The sequence below is a fragment of the Carlito syrichta genome, unplaced genomic scaffold (assembly GCF_000164805.1).
Source record: "Carlito syrichta isolate Samal-C Ts95f unplaced genomic scaffold, Tarsius_syrichta-2.0.1 Scaffold304533, whole genome shotgun sequence".
Taxonomy (NCBI): Eukaryota; Metazoa; Chordata; class Mammalia; order Primates; family Tarsiidae; genus Carlito; species Carlito syrichta.
This window is the reverse complement of record NW_007248629.1, coordinates 19,714-35,687: the sequence shown is the minus strand read 5'-3', so window position 1 is coordinate 35,687 and position 15,974 is coordinate 19,714. Positions and strand designations below refer to the sequence as shown.

General features: G+C 41.0%; 1 protein-coding gene and 1 pseudogene across 1 annotated transcript in view; one reads left to right on the top strand and one right to left on the bottom strand.

Moving 5' to 3' along the window:
• The window catches only part of CEP57 (centrosomal protein 57), a 28,548-nt gene that overhangs the window by 1,961 nt on the left and 10,613 nt on the right, over positions 1-15,974 (bottom strand). Inside the window, exons 2-9 of the mRNA XM_021713418.1 lie at positions 12,999-13,158; positions 11,908-12,029; positions 9,394-9,510; positions 8,733-8,810; positions 8,279-8,386; positions 7,703-7,780; positions 2,258-2,505; positions 1,327-1,471 (exon numbers count right to left, since the gene is read on the bottom strand). Of these exons, the coding sequence (XP_021569093.1) occupies positions 1,327-1,471; positions 2,258-2,505; positions 7,703-7,780; positions 8,279-8,386; positions 8,733-8,810; positions 9,394-9,510; positions 11,908-12,029; positions 12,999-13,158 (1,056 nt within the window). The remainder of the gene's footprint in view (positions 1-1,326; positions 1,472-2,257; positions 2,506-7,702; positions 7,781-8,278; positions 8,387-8,732; positions 8,811-9,393; positions 9,511-11,907; positions 12,030-12,998; positions 13,159-15,974) is intronic.
• Positions 12,219-12,545, top strand: LOC103262515 (annotated as a pseudogene).

Here is a 15,974-nt window from a genome sequence, read left to right as displayed (position 1 = left end):
TGCTTCACGTATGGAACAACATACAAACAAGTAAACGAGGGTAAAGCCCTCAGTTCTGGTTACAACTGTGGCGGTGCTGCCACACTGCAGAGTGGGGTGAGGCAGAAGCAAGGAAGGCTGGAAGGAGGACTCGTGGAGGAGGCAGCCATCATGGAAGGATTTCGCGTGTGGGGGAGGGGAGAGGCATTCCAGCAGCTGGCCAAGAAGCCAGTGCCAGGCGTCACACGGAAGAGACGTCGTGGTCATGTGCTGATACCATGAAAAGGATGCTTAATCTTGTTCTTGGCCCTCATTTTTAGAATAAATAGGGAGGCTTATTTTTATTCTAGCTAACTACTGGTGGCTCACTGAAATAAAGTCTGGTGTTCCACTGAAACAAAGTCTAATGAGTACAAGCAACAGATCAGACCATCACTCCTGTAAGAGTCACTGGCTTGTATTTCTTTTTGAACCTAAACTTCGGAAAAGCTTAAAAATATCCAGGCTTTGGAACTGACAAGATCCAAGGCTGCATCCCAGCTCTGCCATTTACCAGTGTTTAGTATGTTGTCCCTGGGCAAGTTATTTCATTTCCTGACGTGTTCTGGGGAGTATGCAAGGACCCTCGGCCCAGCTTCCTCATCTCCTACACGAGAACAGTGTGCCCACTTCACACGCCTTTAATGAACACCGAGACGACACACACCCGCGCCGGGCGTTGTGTCTGCCATCCAACAGCCGACCCTGCGCTGCTCCCAGTCTCCTCATCTGAGCCCAGGTGCTGCATCCCCGTAACTCCTCCTTCCTCGTGACACCCAGCAGCACGGGACCCGAGACTTGGGCTTCTGAGACATACTTCACATCTGCCGCGCTCCCCCAGTTCCATCGCCACCCTGGCCCTGTGCTGACTACCTCGATGTCCCAGCTCCTCCCTCTGCACCTTGGTTCCACCGCCCTACCCCCGCTGTCACAGTCATCTCTTAAACGCACAGAATCGCGTTTCTTTCTGGATGAAACCTCGAGTGTGGCTCCACCACTGTACTTAGCAGATATACTAAACGGTCGGCTTATTTAGTAGAATGAGTAGCATAAATGCAAACAAAGATTTCCACGCAGTTATATCTGACTTAACCCTTTGGAAACAGAGACGTTCTGGATGCTTTTGAAAAGACCTGGACATTCAGAACCACTTAAGCCTGGACGTTCAGGCTTATTCAGGAAGCCACGGTCAGTGCTTGGAAACGAATCTCAGATGACGCACTCCGTGTCGCCACAAACGCGCGTGAAGAAGAGCGCCAGTTCTCCCTTTTCAGTCATCAGCAGCGAGTGGAGGGAAGCCCGGGTTACCTGCGTTTGGTAGTTTCGGACCTTCGTTATCTGGCCGGCCTTTGCCTCCACCCTCGCCACCAGCGCCTCCAGCTCGCGTTCCAGGTTGTCCTTCAGCTCCACGGTCGGCGACTCCTGGATGAGCTTTGCAAGCTGCTGCTGATCACTACGCACAGAGCAAGAGCGGGGCCTGGGTGAGCTGCCCGCCTCACTCTCAACAGGGTCACTCCTCTGGGTGTTAAGAAATGACTCAATTCTCTGAACAGAGCAACATATTTTTCACACTACCAGTGACAGCTTAAAAGTCGAAGAAAGGCACTGGAGATAAACGCGCGAGCTCTTAATTTCAAAGCGTCATTTATGTTCCTGTTTCCCCCAGAAGAGTATACATGTGTAGAGAGAAAACCTCAGAGAAGGATTTTCTTCAAATACACCCTAACTTACCAGTTCACTTTCACGTAGTCATGGTCAAGAGCAGACTGCAGATACAAGAGTGGTCCCATAAGAGTATGCCCCCTATTTTCCCTGTACCTCTTCCAAGTTTAGTCACACTGCTCACAGTATTAAGGAGAGAACGTGCTGTCCAGGTTTGCCGCCTCGGAGCAACAGGCCATACCACAGACGGCTCAGTTTGCTAAGTGCACGCTGTGTCAGCACACCAGCAAACGCATCGAATGATGCGCTTCTCAGAATATATCCCCACTGTCAAGCTCTCAGACAAGGAAATCAAACTCAAATATAAACTTTGGTCTTCAGAGCAGTTAACGGTATCAGAAAAGGGAGAGATTTTACCCTCAACTGTGTATTTTTAGAAGTCCCAGTGACTTGGTTGGTACAAGGTTTATGCTCAACAGTATCTGCTGAGCAAATGAAAGTAGAATTCATAAAGTCACAATTAAGTTTTGAAATCACATCTAATCAAAAGACAAAAACCACAAAGAGTGAAACTCACAAGCTCATTTGTCCAAATTCGTCCTGCAGCGTCTGCAAGACTTCGGACAGCTCCTCACTGATGCTGGTGGAGGAGGGAGCCGTTCCTGGGGGCTTCTTGCCTTTACCGCCTCGTGAAGAGGAGGAGGCCTGCTTCACCAAGGGGATGCTGCTGATGACGCGGTCGTTGCACAGAGCTTTACTGTGTTGCTTCATCAGATGCAAGACATGCTGGACATTGGCCACCACGGCATGGCTAGGACTCGTGGACTAGAAAGAGAAGAACAAGGGAAAGAAAGCAGAAGCTGGAGCCCATTCTCCACACCTGTTTTGACGGCCCCCCACCTTGCCCAAAGCCTGTGGCACCAACGTCCTAGTCTGCAGTAAGTCACTGATCAAGTCCACGCAGCCAGCTTGGAACTTTCCAACCCACCTCTTACTCTCCACACTTCATGTGGTCTATGGGCCCACTACTTTGGCTACAGGAAGGACACCCCAGCTGGCCTTTCTGCCCCCAGTCCTGACTCCGCACCGCTATCAGTTGCCCTCCTGAAATATGACTCTCATCTGCTGTGCTACTGGAAGCCTTTGTGAGGAATCCACGGACTCCAAGGCCCAGACTCTCCAGCGTGGAAAGTGGGGCCTGCGGCAGCGCTGGGTGCAGCTCACTCTCAGCCTCACGTCCTGCCTCTCCCCATGCCGCTCCATTTCTGAATCATATTGCAGATGGCATTTTTGTATGTAACAACTTGTATGCCATTCCTTAAAACCCAGGTCAAATATATCATTTCTCAAGGCTTCCCTAGAAGAGTCAAGTATCTAATGATCACCAACAATACTTTCTATGTATCTCTGTGTGTTTACAAGTATATACTGTAATTCTGGCTGCATATCTTCCACCTCTTAGACAGTGTACATCCAGGCGGTAGAGACTATTAGTTCATTTCTCTATCCTGCAAGAGTGGGAAACACTAAGTACATGTCTGTCATATAAACAACATAAAGAGGAACAACCGGGTAGCCTTCTCAAAAATTGCTAGTTTTTGTTTTGAATGCTAAACAGCAATCTCAATGTGGCATTCTAGCTTACAAAAGATGGCTGAGCTTACTTGACTCCACAGACATCAACAGAAAGCTTATTTAAAATGCAGAAAATTCCCAGATAGCACTCCAAACTCAACTGGTGTGGGGATGGGTCTGAGAATTTGTCTACGTCCTCCACTTGATTCTGATCAGCCAGATTTAGACACCACCGTGCTAAGGTCAACAGATATTCTTCTTATCTTAATGTCTACTGTTAGCAAATTGGATGCAGCAATATATCAAAGGTATTATCCACGACACCTGAGGGGGGTTGGCTGCAGGAATGCAAGGCTGGTCCGTCATTTGAAAACCAATCACCGCTATCCAATTTTCCTCATGAATTATATTAGCTATACTAACTGCCTGCTAGTACACTTTCAACATGCAATAAGTAATTTTTAAAAATTCTCTTCTTCCTGTTTTTATTCTCTCTACCTATCTATTTTGAGTTGGAGTCTCACTCTGTCACCCAGGCTGGAGTGCAGTGGCACACTCATGGCCACCCCAGCTTCGACCTGTTGGGCTCTGGCGATCCTTCCGCCTCAAGTAGCTGGAACTATAGACCACACCCAGCGAATTATTTATTGATTTATTGTAGAGACAAGGTCTTGCCAAGTTGCCCGGGCTGATCTCGAACCCACAGACTCAGGCAATCCTCTTGTCTCGGCCTCCCAAAGTGCTGGGATTACAGGCTGAGCCACCGAGCCCGGCCTATTATATTTATTAATGTACGACTGACCCTTGAGCAATGGAGGGGTTAGGGATACCGATCCCCTGTGCAGTCAAAACTTTGCATGTGACTTTTGACTCTCCAGATACTTGATTACCAACAGCCTACTATAAGACAGAAGCCTTACCAATACCAGTTGATCAACACATATTTTGTAATGTTGTCTGTAATATCATTGTAGTCTACCAAAATAAGCTAGAGAAAAGACAGTGTTATTAAGAAAATGAGAGGCCAGGCACATGGCTCGTGTCTATAATCCCAACACTTGGGGAGGCCGAAGTGGGAGGACTGCTTGAGTCCAGGAGTTCAAGACCAGCCTGGGCAACTTAATGAGAGACCCTGTCTCTTAAATAAACAAACAAAACAAGCAAGCAAGCAAGCCAGCCAGGAGTACTCCGGGAAGCTGAGGCAGAACTGCCTGAGTCCAGGAGGCTGAGGCTGCGTTGAGATGTGATCATTTCCCTTCATTCCAGCCTGGGTGACAGAGTAAAGCCCAGACTCAAAAAAACAAAACAAAAGGAGAAAAAAACCAAAGCTACCATTCAGTGGCAGCGGATCACCATGAATACCTTCCTCCTCGCCGTCGTCGTGCGGAGGAAGAGGAGGAGGAGGAGGAGGAAGAGGAGGTAGCGGCGGCATGGGTAGTCCTTCTGCCTTGGGCAGCAGAGGCAGAAGAGGACAAGATGGAGGGCAAGGCAGGAGAGGCAGCCACCCCACGCAACTTTTCAGAGTGCGATGTAACTTCTGTGCACTGTCATCTCTGACTTGCCCATTTCTCCAGCGACGTCTTTCTTCTACAGTGCGCTTCAGTTTCCGGAAGTCAAAGCAGTCTTCAGTAACCAACACCCTTCCACGAGGTCGGGCGTCGTTTCCTGACGCCGCCTTCCTGTGCCTTTCCCACGGCCTGCGCTGGTTCAGAAGCGCAGTCTCCCTCAGGTCATTTTCTGTCATTCTGGTGTTTGCTTCTCTTCTTTACTAATAAACATCATTTGCGGCTTTTTCCCCCTCCCAGAATGGGGTGCTGTGTATTAGAAATCTGTTCAGGCAGATAACTTTTCTCCTTGAGGATTTCCTTAGTGTCATCTGGGAAATTTGCCTGTTGCCTCTTGGTCAGCATAAACTGCTTCTGCTGTTATCTTGACGACACCCCCCCCCAAGTCCAGGTCTCACTTTGTCACCCAGGCTGGAGTGCAGTGGCACACTCAAGGCTCACTGCAGCCTTGACATTCTGAGCTCAGACGATCCTCTCACCTCAGCCTCCCAAGCACCTGGGACCACGGGTGCATGCCACCATGCCCAGATAATTTTAAAAATTTTTAGTAGACATGAAGTCTCACTATGTTACCTAGGCTGGTCTCAAACTTTTGGGCTCAAGCGATCCTCCCAAAGTGCTGGAATAATAGGTGTAAGCCACTATGCCAGGCCTATCTTGACATTTTTTAAGCCAGACCTCTAAAATGATCAAACCATCCTTTGCTGAAAGTAAATTCTCCAGCTTTACATGCTTCATCTTCTTTGTGCTGTAAGTTGTCATATAATGCCTTCATTTTTTCCCAAATCATTAATTAGAATCTGTAGGTATGCCTTTCTTACAGCAATTCTGCACTCATATAAAAGCTGTATTTTGGATATGAGATGAAGATACCCTACCGTTAGGTAGCCGCAGTGATGGCATCATGAATTTCTGTTTCTTCCTTTTAAAGAGACGGAGTCTTACCTCTGCCACCCAGGCTGGAGTGTAGTAGTGCAATCATAGCTCCCTGCAGCCTTCACCTCCTGGGCTCAAGTAATCCTCCCACCTCAGTCTCCTGAGGAGCTGAGACGACAGGCACACTCCGCCATGCCTGGCTCCTTTTTCTCCCCAGTGAATTCACTTATTTTGGAAGGTGGGCAACCATGGCTGCAGACCTCTCTCTACAGCACACAGCAAGCAATTCCACATTTCTTGTTGCAACATGACCTTGCTTCTTGGGGGAAAGTTCCAGCGTCTCTAGTGGCACTCTGTAGGGTCTCACAGTGCCTCAAGGTTTACACTACTGCACTACACAGATGGGGACCATGCAAGAGTTGCCAGAGATCCCTTCACTGTGACACTCAGTTCCTGGAGCCTACTGCATTAGCAACAGGAGGTGGCCACAAAAGCATCACAGCAGCAGTGTGTACTACAGTGGACTTTCGCGGTCATGATTTAACACTTGAGATCTTTTTACATTTCTCTCAATTACAAACGGCGCCGTGTGCAGCTCTGATAAATTGTAGCTTTTTAAATAGCAAACGTTAAACAGGCTGGTATCCACGTATTCATCGTTCCGGACAAACCCTTTTCTCCATTCCCGGCATTCCTAGGCTACGTTGCTCACCTGCAAGTTTTTTCAACTTGTCACGAGTCTCCCCTCACTTTTCTAATGTACTTATTTAAAAAAAAGAATCCATGTAAGTGGATCTGCACGTTTCAAGTCCATTTTGTTGAAGGGCCAACTGTACTTTTTTCAAAAGCTTCTCATCACTAATATTGTTTCCACAAGATTTCACTGAGGGCTTATAATAAATATAAGCAACAACAAAAAAACCCTCAAAGGAATTTACTTACCAAGCTGCTAAAATTTACAATACAGTTGGGTACTCAAGGAATCTAGACATGAAACAATCTGTAACACAAACAGCTCATAAAAAGTAACACAAACTAAGACAGTGTTAGGCATTTATCAGAAACCACTCAGTACTGGCTGATGATCGACAATATCATCACCTCAACATTTAAATGCCAATGAAACGTACGGTGCAAGGCTATGTGCGACTGCTTTCTGGAAATATCCCTAGAAATAATTTGGATGTGAGGAAATATAGGATGTGCTATCTATTTATTTAAATATCTACCACATATACTTTATTTTTTTTGAGTTGGAGTCTCACTCTGTCGCCCAGACTGGAGTGCAGTGGCCGCTCCTAGTCACCGCAGCCTCGACCTGCTGGGCTCCGGCGATCCTTCTGAGTAGCCAGAATTACAGGCATGTGCTACCACGCCCGGCTGATTTTTTGATTTATTGTAGAGAGGAGGTCCCGCTGCCCAGGCGGGTCTCGAACCCGCGGGCTCAGGCGATCCACTCACCTCAGCCTCCCAAAGGCGCGGGATTACAGGCTGAGCCACCGAGCCCGGCTTACTTTTTTCTTTTTTTAGGTAGAGACAAGGTCTCACTATGTTTCCCAGGCTGGTCTTGAACTCCTGGCCTGAAGTGATCCTCCTCTTTTAGCCTCCCAAAGTGTTGGGATTACAGGCATGAGTCACTGCACCCAGTTAACAGCTACCAAATCTAGATATAAATCAACAGAACACACAGTAAGAGTCCAATGTGGCAAGCATACCTTTCTTATTGCCGTGACCTCCATCTGCAGTGACACCTTCTTCTACCCATGGCCTACTGCTTTGATCACTGCTCTTCCACGCACACACACTTCATCTGCTCTAAGGCATCCTCACTACCTCCTCCCCAAAGCCCAGAAAACCTTTTCCCATCTCATTCTAACATCACCAGGACCCAAACCGGTAAAGATGGCAGAAAAATGGTTCTACCATTTACAGACATTCAGACAGATGTGTGGATTTAATTCAGAGCTCTAAGTTGCACAAAAATATCCAGAGTTTGGCCAACTTACCTTCCCAGCCACAAATGGCATATCCCCCAAGCATAATCTGTAATGTGGTTGTCCACCAAAACAGTTCCGAGGACTTTTCTGAACAAAAAGAAAAAACAATTTTTATTTCAGGTGATAATAAAAACCGACTGTGTGCATGACTAACTTGAAACACGTCAGCTCACTTCTGGACTACTACTGCCTGCCTCACCTGTGATCTGTAACGCACATCCCAGCCTAGGCTAGGCTGGGAGGAGAAAGCACTCGGCAAGGCAGCAGTTACATTCTGAGCAGAGAAACAGTGTGCACACACATTTAACTCGTTAAGAGCAAAAGGCAACTCACTTCATACCGAATCAGGCTAATTTTGCACAGTGTTCTGTGGTTCCAGAATGCGTAAATACATTTTATCACCACCAGAATAAAAATTTAGGAGTAAGATGTTACTTATTCTCATCTTCCAAATGAAGAAAGAAACCGAGACGGAAGGAGATTTAGTCTCCCCAAGATGGACACGGAACACCACACAGTTTATGGTGTCTCATATAAATTTCCCCAAGTAATCACCATTTTGTCAGATTGATTCTGTTTTCATACCTTTTCTGGTGGTTTTGACTTCTTTTTTTTAGTTCTTCTTGTACTAGGAACATATGGAGTTGTCTTATCTTCAGAGATAAGTCTATTTGTTTCTAAACCAATCTGCAACTAGAAAAAATGAGAGGCTGAAGTGAATGACATAGAAAGAAAAGCTATGATTCAAATTTTAGATGTGCCATGTAAGAAGCCTGTTCACACCAACCAACAGTATCTGACTGAAAACATCACGTGTCTATCTCGAACCAATCTATCAACATTTGTCAAATATTTAAAATTAATACCAGTCTCTCATTTTATCTTGAACCGCTATTATAATTTATCCTTTTTTTCATACAGGAGCATATTAGCTCCACTAATTGCAGCTGCTCCATAAATTCTATCTCATGAGTTAAGCACAAAGTATGTAACTCCAAACTGATGGTGTAATATTTGCACTTGCTGGCACTCAACCCACCTCAGCTGCCTTGGCTTGCATGCGCTTCCTCTCTTGTTCTTCTTTGCGGAGTTTTGCTTCCAACTCTTGCATCTTTTTCTAATGATAAAAATATCAAAGAGATAACAGCAAAAAGTCTTAAGGCTCTATTTGGAAAAGGTTAAAACAGTATAGGAACACATGGTAAATTTTAGCACAGTCAATATAAGCTTGTGAGTTCACTCCAGTAATGGGAGCTCCAAGTTTGACACTCTCCTTTGAGTTCAATTATGAGTCATTTGTGAGGCAGCTGGACAGAATTATGGTACAATCTATGGCTGAATAACACAGCTCTGTATGAAGGTCAACAGGCATATGGAAGCTGAATCTGGAACTTTCTTCCCGGTGACATTAAATACCTCCCAAATGAAATAAAACTAAAATCAGCTCAGAGAACAGCTCAAATCAAGCGGTACAAGCCTTGAGGATACTAAAAAGCATTTAATTTTCAACATTTTCACAAATGACTCTCTCATGCCCAAAAGTGTAAAATGTGAACATTCTCTCCAAATTTAATTTTTCCTTTTAAAAACTCCTATATACTTTACCCTAAGATCACCTTTATATAAGTTATAAATATGCAGTGATATCAATTTGTGAAAACCCTGGTATGTGTCATTGAGTATCAACTGCATGCACTGACTTCTGCAAGGGCCTGCATTGTAGTAAGTTTGTTGTACTCCTGTTCGAGAAGATCCAGCTTTTCAAGTTGGCTCTGAACGTGTGTTTGATCATGCTGCCGTTCTCTTTCTAGGGAAACCTGAAAAGCAATATTAAATACAGCATGACAATCGGACAATCAAATAAACAGACAAACACTGAGCATATGTTAGAATATACTGTCTGATATTTGACTGGTCCTTCACAGACCTACTTAGATATGCAGAGAAATTCTAGGAAAACAACACTAAGATGAAACCACATGAGCATCAACAAGCGATTAAGTGGAATATTGTTCTTACTGCATATGTTATTTTACATAACATATGGCTTATACAGTGAGACTATTTTTATGCCCTGGGATAGCAGGGATTTACTGGACACACAGGTTGTGTACACACACACACACACACACACACACACACCTTCATTTAGCCTGGTCCTCTGAAGTAGTCAATCTTTTAATTAAGGTATTAATTTTGGTTTTGGTATTTAGCCTTTACATTTACTTTAAATTCTATGCAAAATATCGCTTTTAACTTTTTGAGGTTTAGAGTCAAAGATTTGCAAAGACTGTTTCCTTATATAGATTTTAAAAAAGGATAGTCACAGGGGAAATGATTAAACTAAGTAGAATATACTAAATTGGAGTCTATTGGTAAAAAGCTAAAACACTAGGTATTTGAACTTATAAACATAAATATAAGGCTATAGCAACAGGTATCCTACTAACAAAAATCTGAGTATGACAAAGCAATAGTTTTAACAAGAATTTGTGTGAATTAAGCCCCCCATCCACCCTACGGATATTCACAGCTTAACCATATTTTATTTCCAGTACTGGAGCCACTCTTAAGACACCTTTTGCGTGTGTCTAATAGTTATCTTCTAGATGAGCATTAGTGAAGGCATCTTAAAGTTGGTTTACTGTACTGACTCTTCTTTTCCTACCCTATCCATCACAGAAATATTAAACAAAACATAGCAATAACAATAACAGCTCAATATTGAGAGTAAGAAAGGAAAAATCTCTAGTTATAACAAAAAGGAAAGAACTCAAAAACAAATGAAGGGATACTGAGGTCAAACAGTGTAGGCTACACGCAGGTACCACTCCATTTTGCATGGGACTCAAGCATCAGTGGACTCTGGCATCCATGGGGTCCTAGAACCAGTTCCACTAGTTCCCATATGGGCATGAAGGGACAACTACATAGCGCCTTTGTTTTTTTTTACACCACAGGGTATCTAGCATGTTAAGCATATAAAATTCAAATTTTACACAATAGAGTTAAGCTGTCCATAAATTGTAGTATTTACAGTAAATTCAAATTCTAGATTTATAACAGGAAAAGGAAGATGCTTTAACAAAATATATTCGAGACTGATGTTGTAGATGTTCTCTCACACATGTGCAGGCTACCTAAAACAAAGAACTCTTGGTGTAACAAAGCAGAAAAATACCTTGCTAATGTAACAACTGCAAAGAGTTTTACAAAGTATTAAAAACCTTCAAATGTGTGTCTCACTTGAGTCTTTAAGAGGCACTGAGGTATAAGAGTATTTCTACTTTTAAAAATGTAGACTCAAAGAAGTTAACATGACTTTAATTCTTTGCACTTGGATGTCCTCTCTGAGGGGACACTGTAAATCTAGCAAAGCACTCAGATGTCTCCTCTCAGGGACATAAAGAGATTGCTGGTGATTATATAGGACAAACTTATACTAGCACACATTTTTCAAAAAATGTATCTTTCTTTGAAGTGTTCTGTTCAAACTGCATGATAAAGCAAACAAAGAGATGGAATATATACTGAGACACACATTAAAAAATATCAGCTGCCATTATGTGGACAGAGAATGTCCTTCCACTTCGTCTACGAACAACAGACTGGACAATAAATGACATATTATTAGTGTGGGAGGAAGAAAACGAGACTGCACTGTCTGTTCAAATAGAGAAACACCAGGTGGAAGACAGCAAACAAATTCCTATTGCACATGTATAGCAATGAACCTGCAACGTGTGCCAGTGAGTGTTTCATGTTACCACGTTAGAAAAATAGAAGATAAAAATTTTTGATTTTTTTTGTCATAAATAAGTTCCTCGATGCCCCAAATTCTGTTACAAGCCAAATGCCATTACAATAAAATAATTGGCTCCAACATTATAGTATTTAGTAGGAAATAATTCATTTTTCACTTTCGTAAAAAAGTGCAATCAAGTTGCTGGGAGGCAATCTGCGAGATGTCTCCAGGTGCAAAGGTTAAAATATCCCACAACTGTATTTTTCTCATTTAAGGAAAACTATACTGAAACAACAATAACAATAAAGAAAGTCAATCACATCTTCAGATGTCATCAATGATCTCAAGAAATTTCAGTCCTGGGCTAGAACAGCACCATTAGTCCTCACGGAAAACGAAAGGTCTGTTTGTATTCCTATCTGTTTTCCCCTATACCTGTTCTTGAGTATCAGTCTGTGAGGTGCCTTACCTGTTTCTCTAAGACAGATGTCCTCTCCATTTCTGCATGCTTTATCATATTTCGCATGTATTCCAATTGTTTTTCTAAAAGATTACATTTATTTTCAGCAGCTAATAACTGAGATGTCAATTCTAAGAATACAAAACAAAAGCACCAATTAGCTCATTTATAACAGTTTTAATAAGCTGTCAACAGAAACTGAGTCTACTGTGCATATAACATAAACGCTTCCCATAACCCTAGAAGCCTTTTCAGACTGCCAACATCATTCTCTTCGTATACGCCCGGCAAATCTGCCTTGCATTTGGTCAGTAAATACGATGCGTGAAAACAGTACTTGCTCCTCAAAACTGTACTAAGAGCGAGTGCAATTTTGTAGTGACTGGAGATAACGTCCACTAGAAAATACTAACATAAAATTTCTTTTAAAATAGTTTCATGACTTGGCCTTAGCCACTGCGCAGACCAGATTTTCCTCGCTCAAAAGCCTCTCTCTGCTCCCTCCAAGACCACGTCTGACAAACCCGAAATGGCCGAGATCGAGAAATTTGCTAAGTCGAAATTGAAGAAGACAGAAACACAAGAGAAAAACCCACTGCCTTCCAAAGAAAACGATCGAACAGGAGAAGCAAGCAGGTGAATCGTAATGAGGCCAGCGCTGCCAGTATGCACTGAACATCCCACAATCACTGCCTTATTGTACTTCTTTTAGCTGTTTAACTTGGCAAGATGCAAAGAGGCTGGATCAAGTTTAAATGACTGTGCTGCCCTTTTCCCATCAGAGAACGACTGACGACGAAGGCCGCGCCTGCCTCTCCTGTTTGCCTGTCTGGCTGGCAGGGGAGGAAAAGGGCTTGCCTGTTGGTGAAGAAGTGGGGTGGGACGGCAGTGGAACCTAGAGTCAATCCAACCAGCCCAAGGTGTCCTGCAGGCTGTCAAATGCAGTTTAATCAGTGCCATTTTTTGTTCAAATGACTTTAATTATTGGAATGCACAATTTTTAAAATACGCAAATAAAGTTTTAAAGCCTGAAAAAAAAAAAGAATATTTTCACAATATTTATTCTGACAAAATTTAATTTCCTTCATAATTAAGCAAACCTTGATTGTGCTTTGACTCCTCATTCTTTGAATTCTCCCTTTCTTGTATCTGTTCATCCAGTACTTTCTTATATTCAATTGTTTCTCTAGACAAGGTTTTCACACTTTCTTCTGCCTGAATTCTTTCAAGTTCCAAGCGTCGAATTTTATCTTGAAGATTCTTTAGAGCAGAAAAAATAGCTGCCAAATACAAATGTGAATACTGTAAGATAACAACATATATGGAGAACATATGCTGAGAAAGAATAAAGTAATCTAAATAAAAAATAACACTGACGGGGGTCTAGTGGAGGACCACTCTTTGGGAACAATAAAATGTTAATAATCCCATATTTGTTTTTGTAAAAATCTACTTAAAGACATGTTTAGAGTCTTTGAAATGCTCAAGTAAAAAAATCCAAAAAGCTAATGATACAAAATTCATGCAATTGTCCTAAAGTATGTTACGAACTGTCTTAAATCTTTTTTATTTTATTAACAAGATCACATGTAGAATCCAATTGTAAAGTTAAAAACAGTTAAGCACAACAAAGATTATTTTTAAATTTGCATTTTACCCACTCTCTAAATTACCCTTCCAAAGTTTCTGCTTATAAAATAAATACATATGCACTGTAGAAAATGTAGAAGACATAATAAAATACAATGAAGAGAAGAATAACCAATAATCCTACTACCCAGAGATAATGATTGTCATGTCTGGTTCTTTCAATCTTTTTCTACATATGTAAAATAAATTGGAGATAAAAATATACCCAAGTTTTGTTTTTCACCTTAGCGTTATTAAACAATGAGTATTCCCTCATGTAATCAGATAGTATTAAGAGATTATTTACTATGACTAGTAATTTAAAACCAAAAATTAAGTTACTGAGTCACAGAGCATGCGTATTTTAAAGATTCTGACACAGAGTGCTTGCAAAAGAGGTTGTATCAGTTTTATAGCTTTATACTTTCATCAGACGTATATGCCCTTGCCAACACAAACTATGACTAATTACAAAATCGCTGCCTCTGGTAACAAAAACATGCTATTTCTCATTATTTTGCATTTCTATTAAACTTTAAATATTCTTACATATATTATCAGCCAATTTTCTCCCTTGCGTTTGGTCAGTAAATACAATGCATGAAAACAGCACTTGCTCCTCAAAATGCACCAAAGTATAATGCAATTTTGCAGCACCCGGAGACACTGACCACTAGAAAATGCTAATGTCAAAATTTTTTGTAGAATAATTTCACAATACTTATTTTCTTTGCCCATTTTTCTATGGGAAAAAGTTTACCTTCCTTCTTTTCGTTATCTGCCCTTAATTCTAGTTTGGGTGCTAGTTTGGACGTATAGAAATTTTGGTTTTTCACATGCATAGATACCTGACATTCTTTCCCATCAAGATCAAATACTTTATATTTTCTTTTATTATAAGTTTAATATGTTTTTACATTTATTTCTTTAAATAAAAAGCATTTTTGTATTGAAGAAACAACTTTAAATGACAAATTTATTATATGCTAAATTCACACATCTCCCAATGCATATTAGATGCTATAATTATTACTTACACACATCCCCAAGACAGTTTCAGACCTTACTGCTAATCTGGTTTCACTAATATTATACACATATTTCAATGATCAAAACTTTGAAAACATCAATCCTGAGTCTCCCGTACTAACCTTTAAAACATTTCAAAACTATTCTTGTCAACTGATTACTCAGAATAGCTTTACCTAAATGTGATTTTAACTACACAATAAGTAGGGAGAACTGCCATCTTTTAAGAATCAAGTACTTCTTACTCAACACAAGGCAAAGCTGCCCATTTATTAACACAATTCATTCATTTCTCAATTTCTCAGTGCCTACTAGGGATGTGACCGTCCCCAAACAGGGCTGATACATTTTACAATGTAGTCAGCTTATTATTTCTGCTTGTATGTAATGAGACTATAATCTAATTGGAAAGAATGAAGACATGAAACACACACAGAACCTGAAAAAAGCTATGAGAATAGGAAAGTCTAGATATAAGATTAGTGTTAAAAGGAACAATTCTTTTATATACCTGCAATAATCAGATTGTGTAATCGAAAAGAGAAAATTTTTGTCTCTTTCAATATCCATTGAGATTTTTTAACCTCTTTTGAACTACTGAGGCATATTCACTAAAATAATATTTTGTAATAGCAAACGTTTCATTCCTTCATTAAATTATACCCAACAGTATATAATTTGCTAGTTTTTTATTTTTCTATCTATATTATTAAAACTGGCTGGAAAACTCCATTTTTGTTCTATGTAAGCAACTGTAGTTACCAAAGACCCACGGTAGGCAATGCGCTTTCCTGTTCTGTGTTCTTGAATGGCTTATATATGAGAATTATTTACTTTTCAAACATTTCTCAAAATTAATTCCCTAAAACTATTCGAGGCTAGAGCCTTACTGAGGCTTTGATGACATACACACAATCTTTATGTATTCAAATATTAATAGAGACTCAATATAAGTTACTATTAAAATCTACAATATTTTTATTTCTAATTGTATAAACAGATTTATGTTCTGTTCTTGCATCTCAGCATCTCCTTTCAATGTTCAACACTTTCATAACAAAGCAAAATAAAGCCTGAATATTAGCTCCTTCTCCCACTTTCCTCACTCCTCTTTTGTTAATCAATTTGAGTTAATGCTTAATTATTTTCATTTTTTGCTCAATAATGGAAGTATTTAAGATATTAATTTCCTTCAAAGTACCACAATCCCTGTTTAAAGGTGTGGTGCTTTACTGTTTTTTCAAGAAATACTTGAATGTAAGAATTTAGAAAAAACGTGATCAAAAACAAAAAACAGCCACACCTATACTCCTACAATCTAGGTATAATTACAAAAATTATCTTGAAATCTTTTGGGTTTTTAAAAATGCTTTTGTAAGTTAGTGGGATTGCCCTTAGCCACGATTTTCTATCATCCT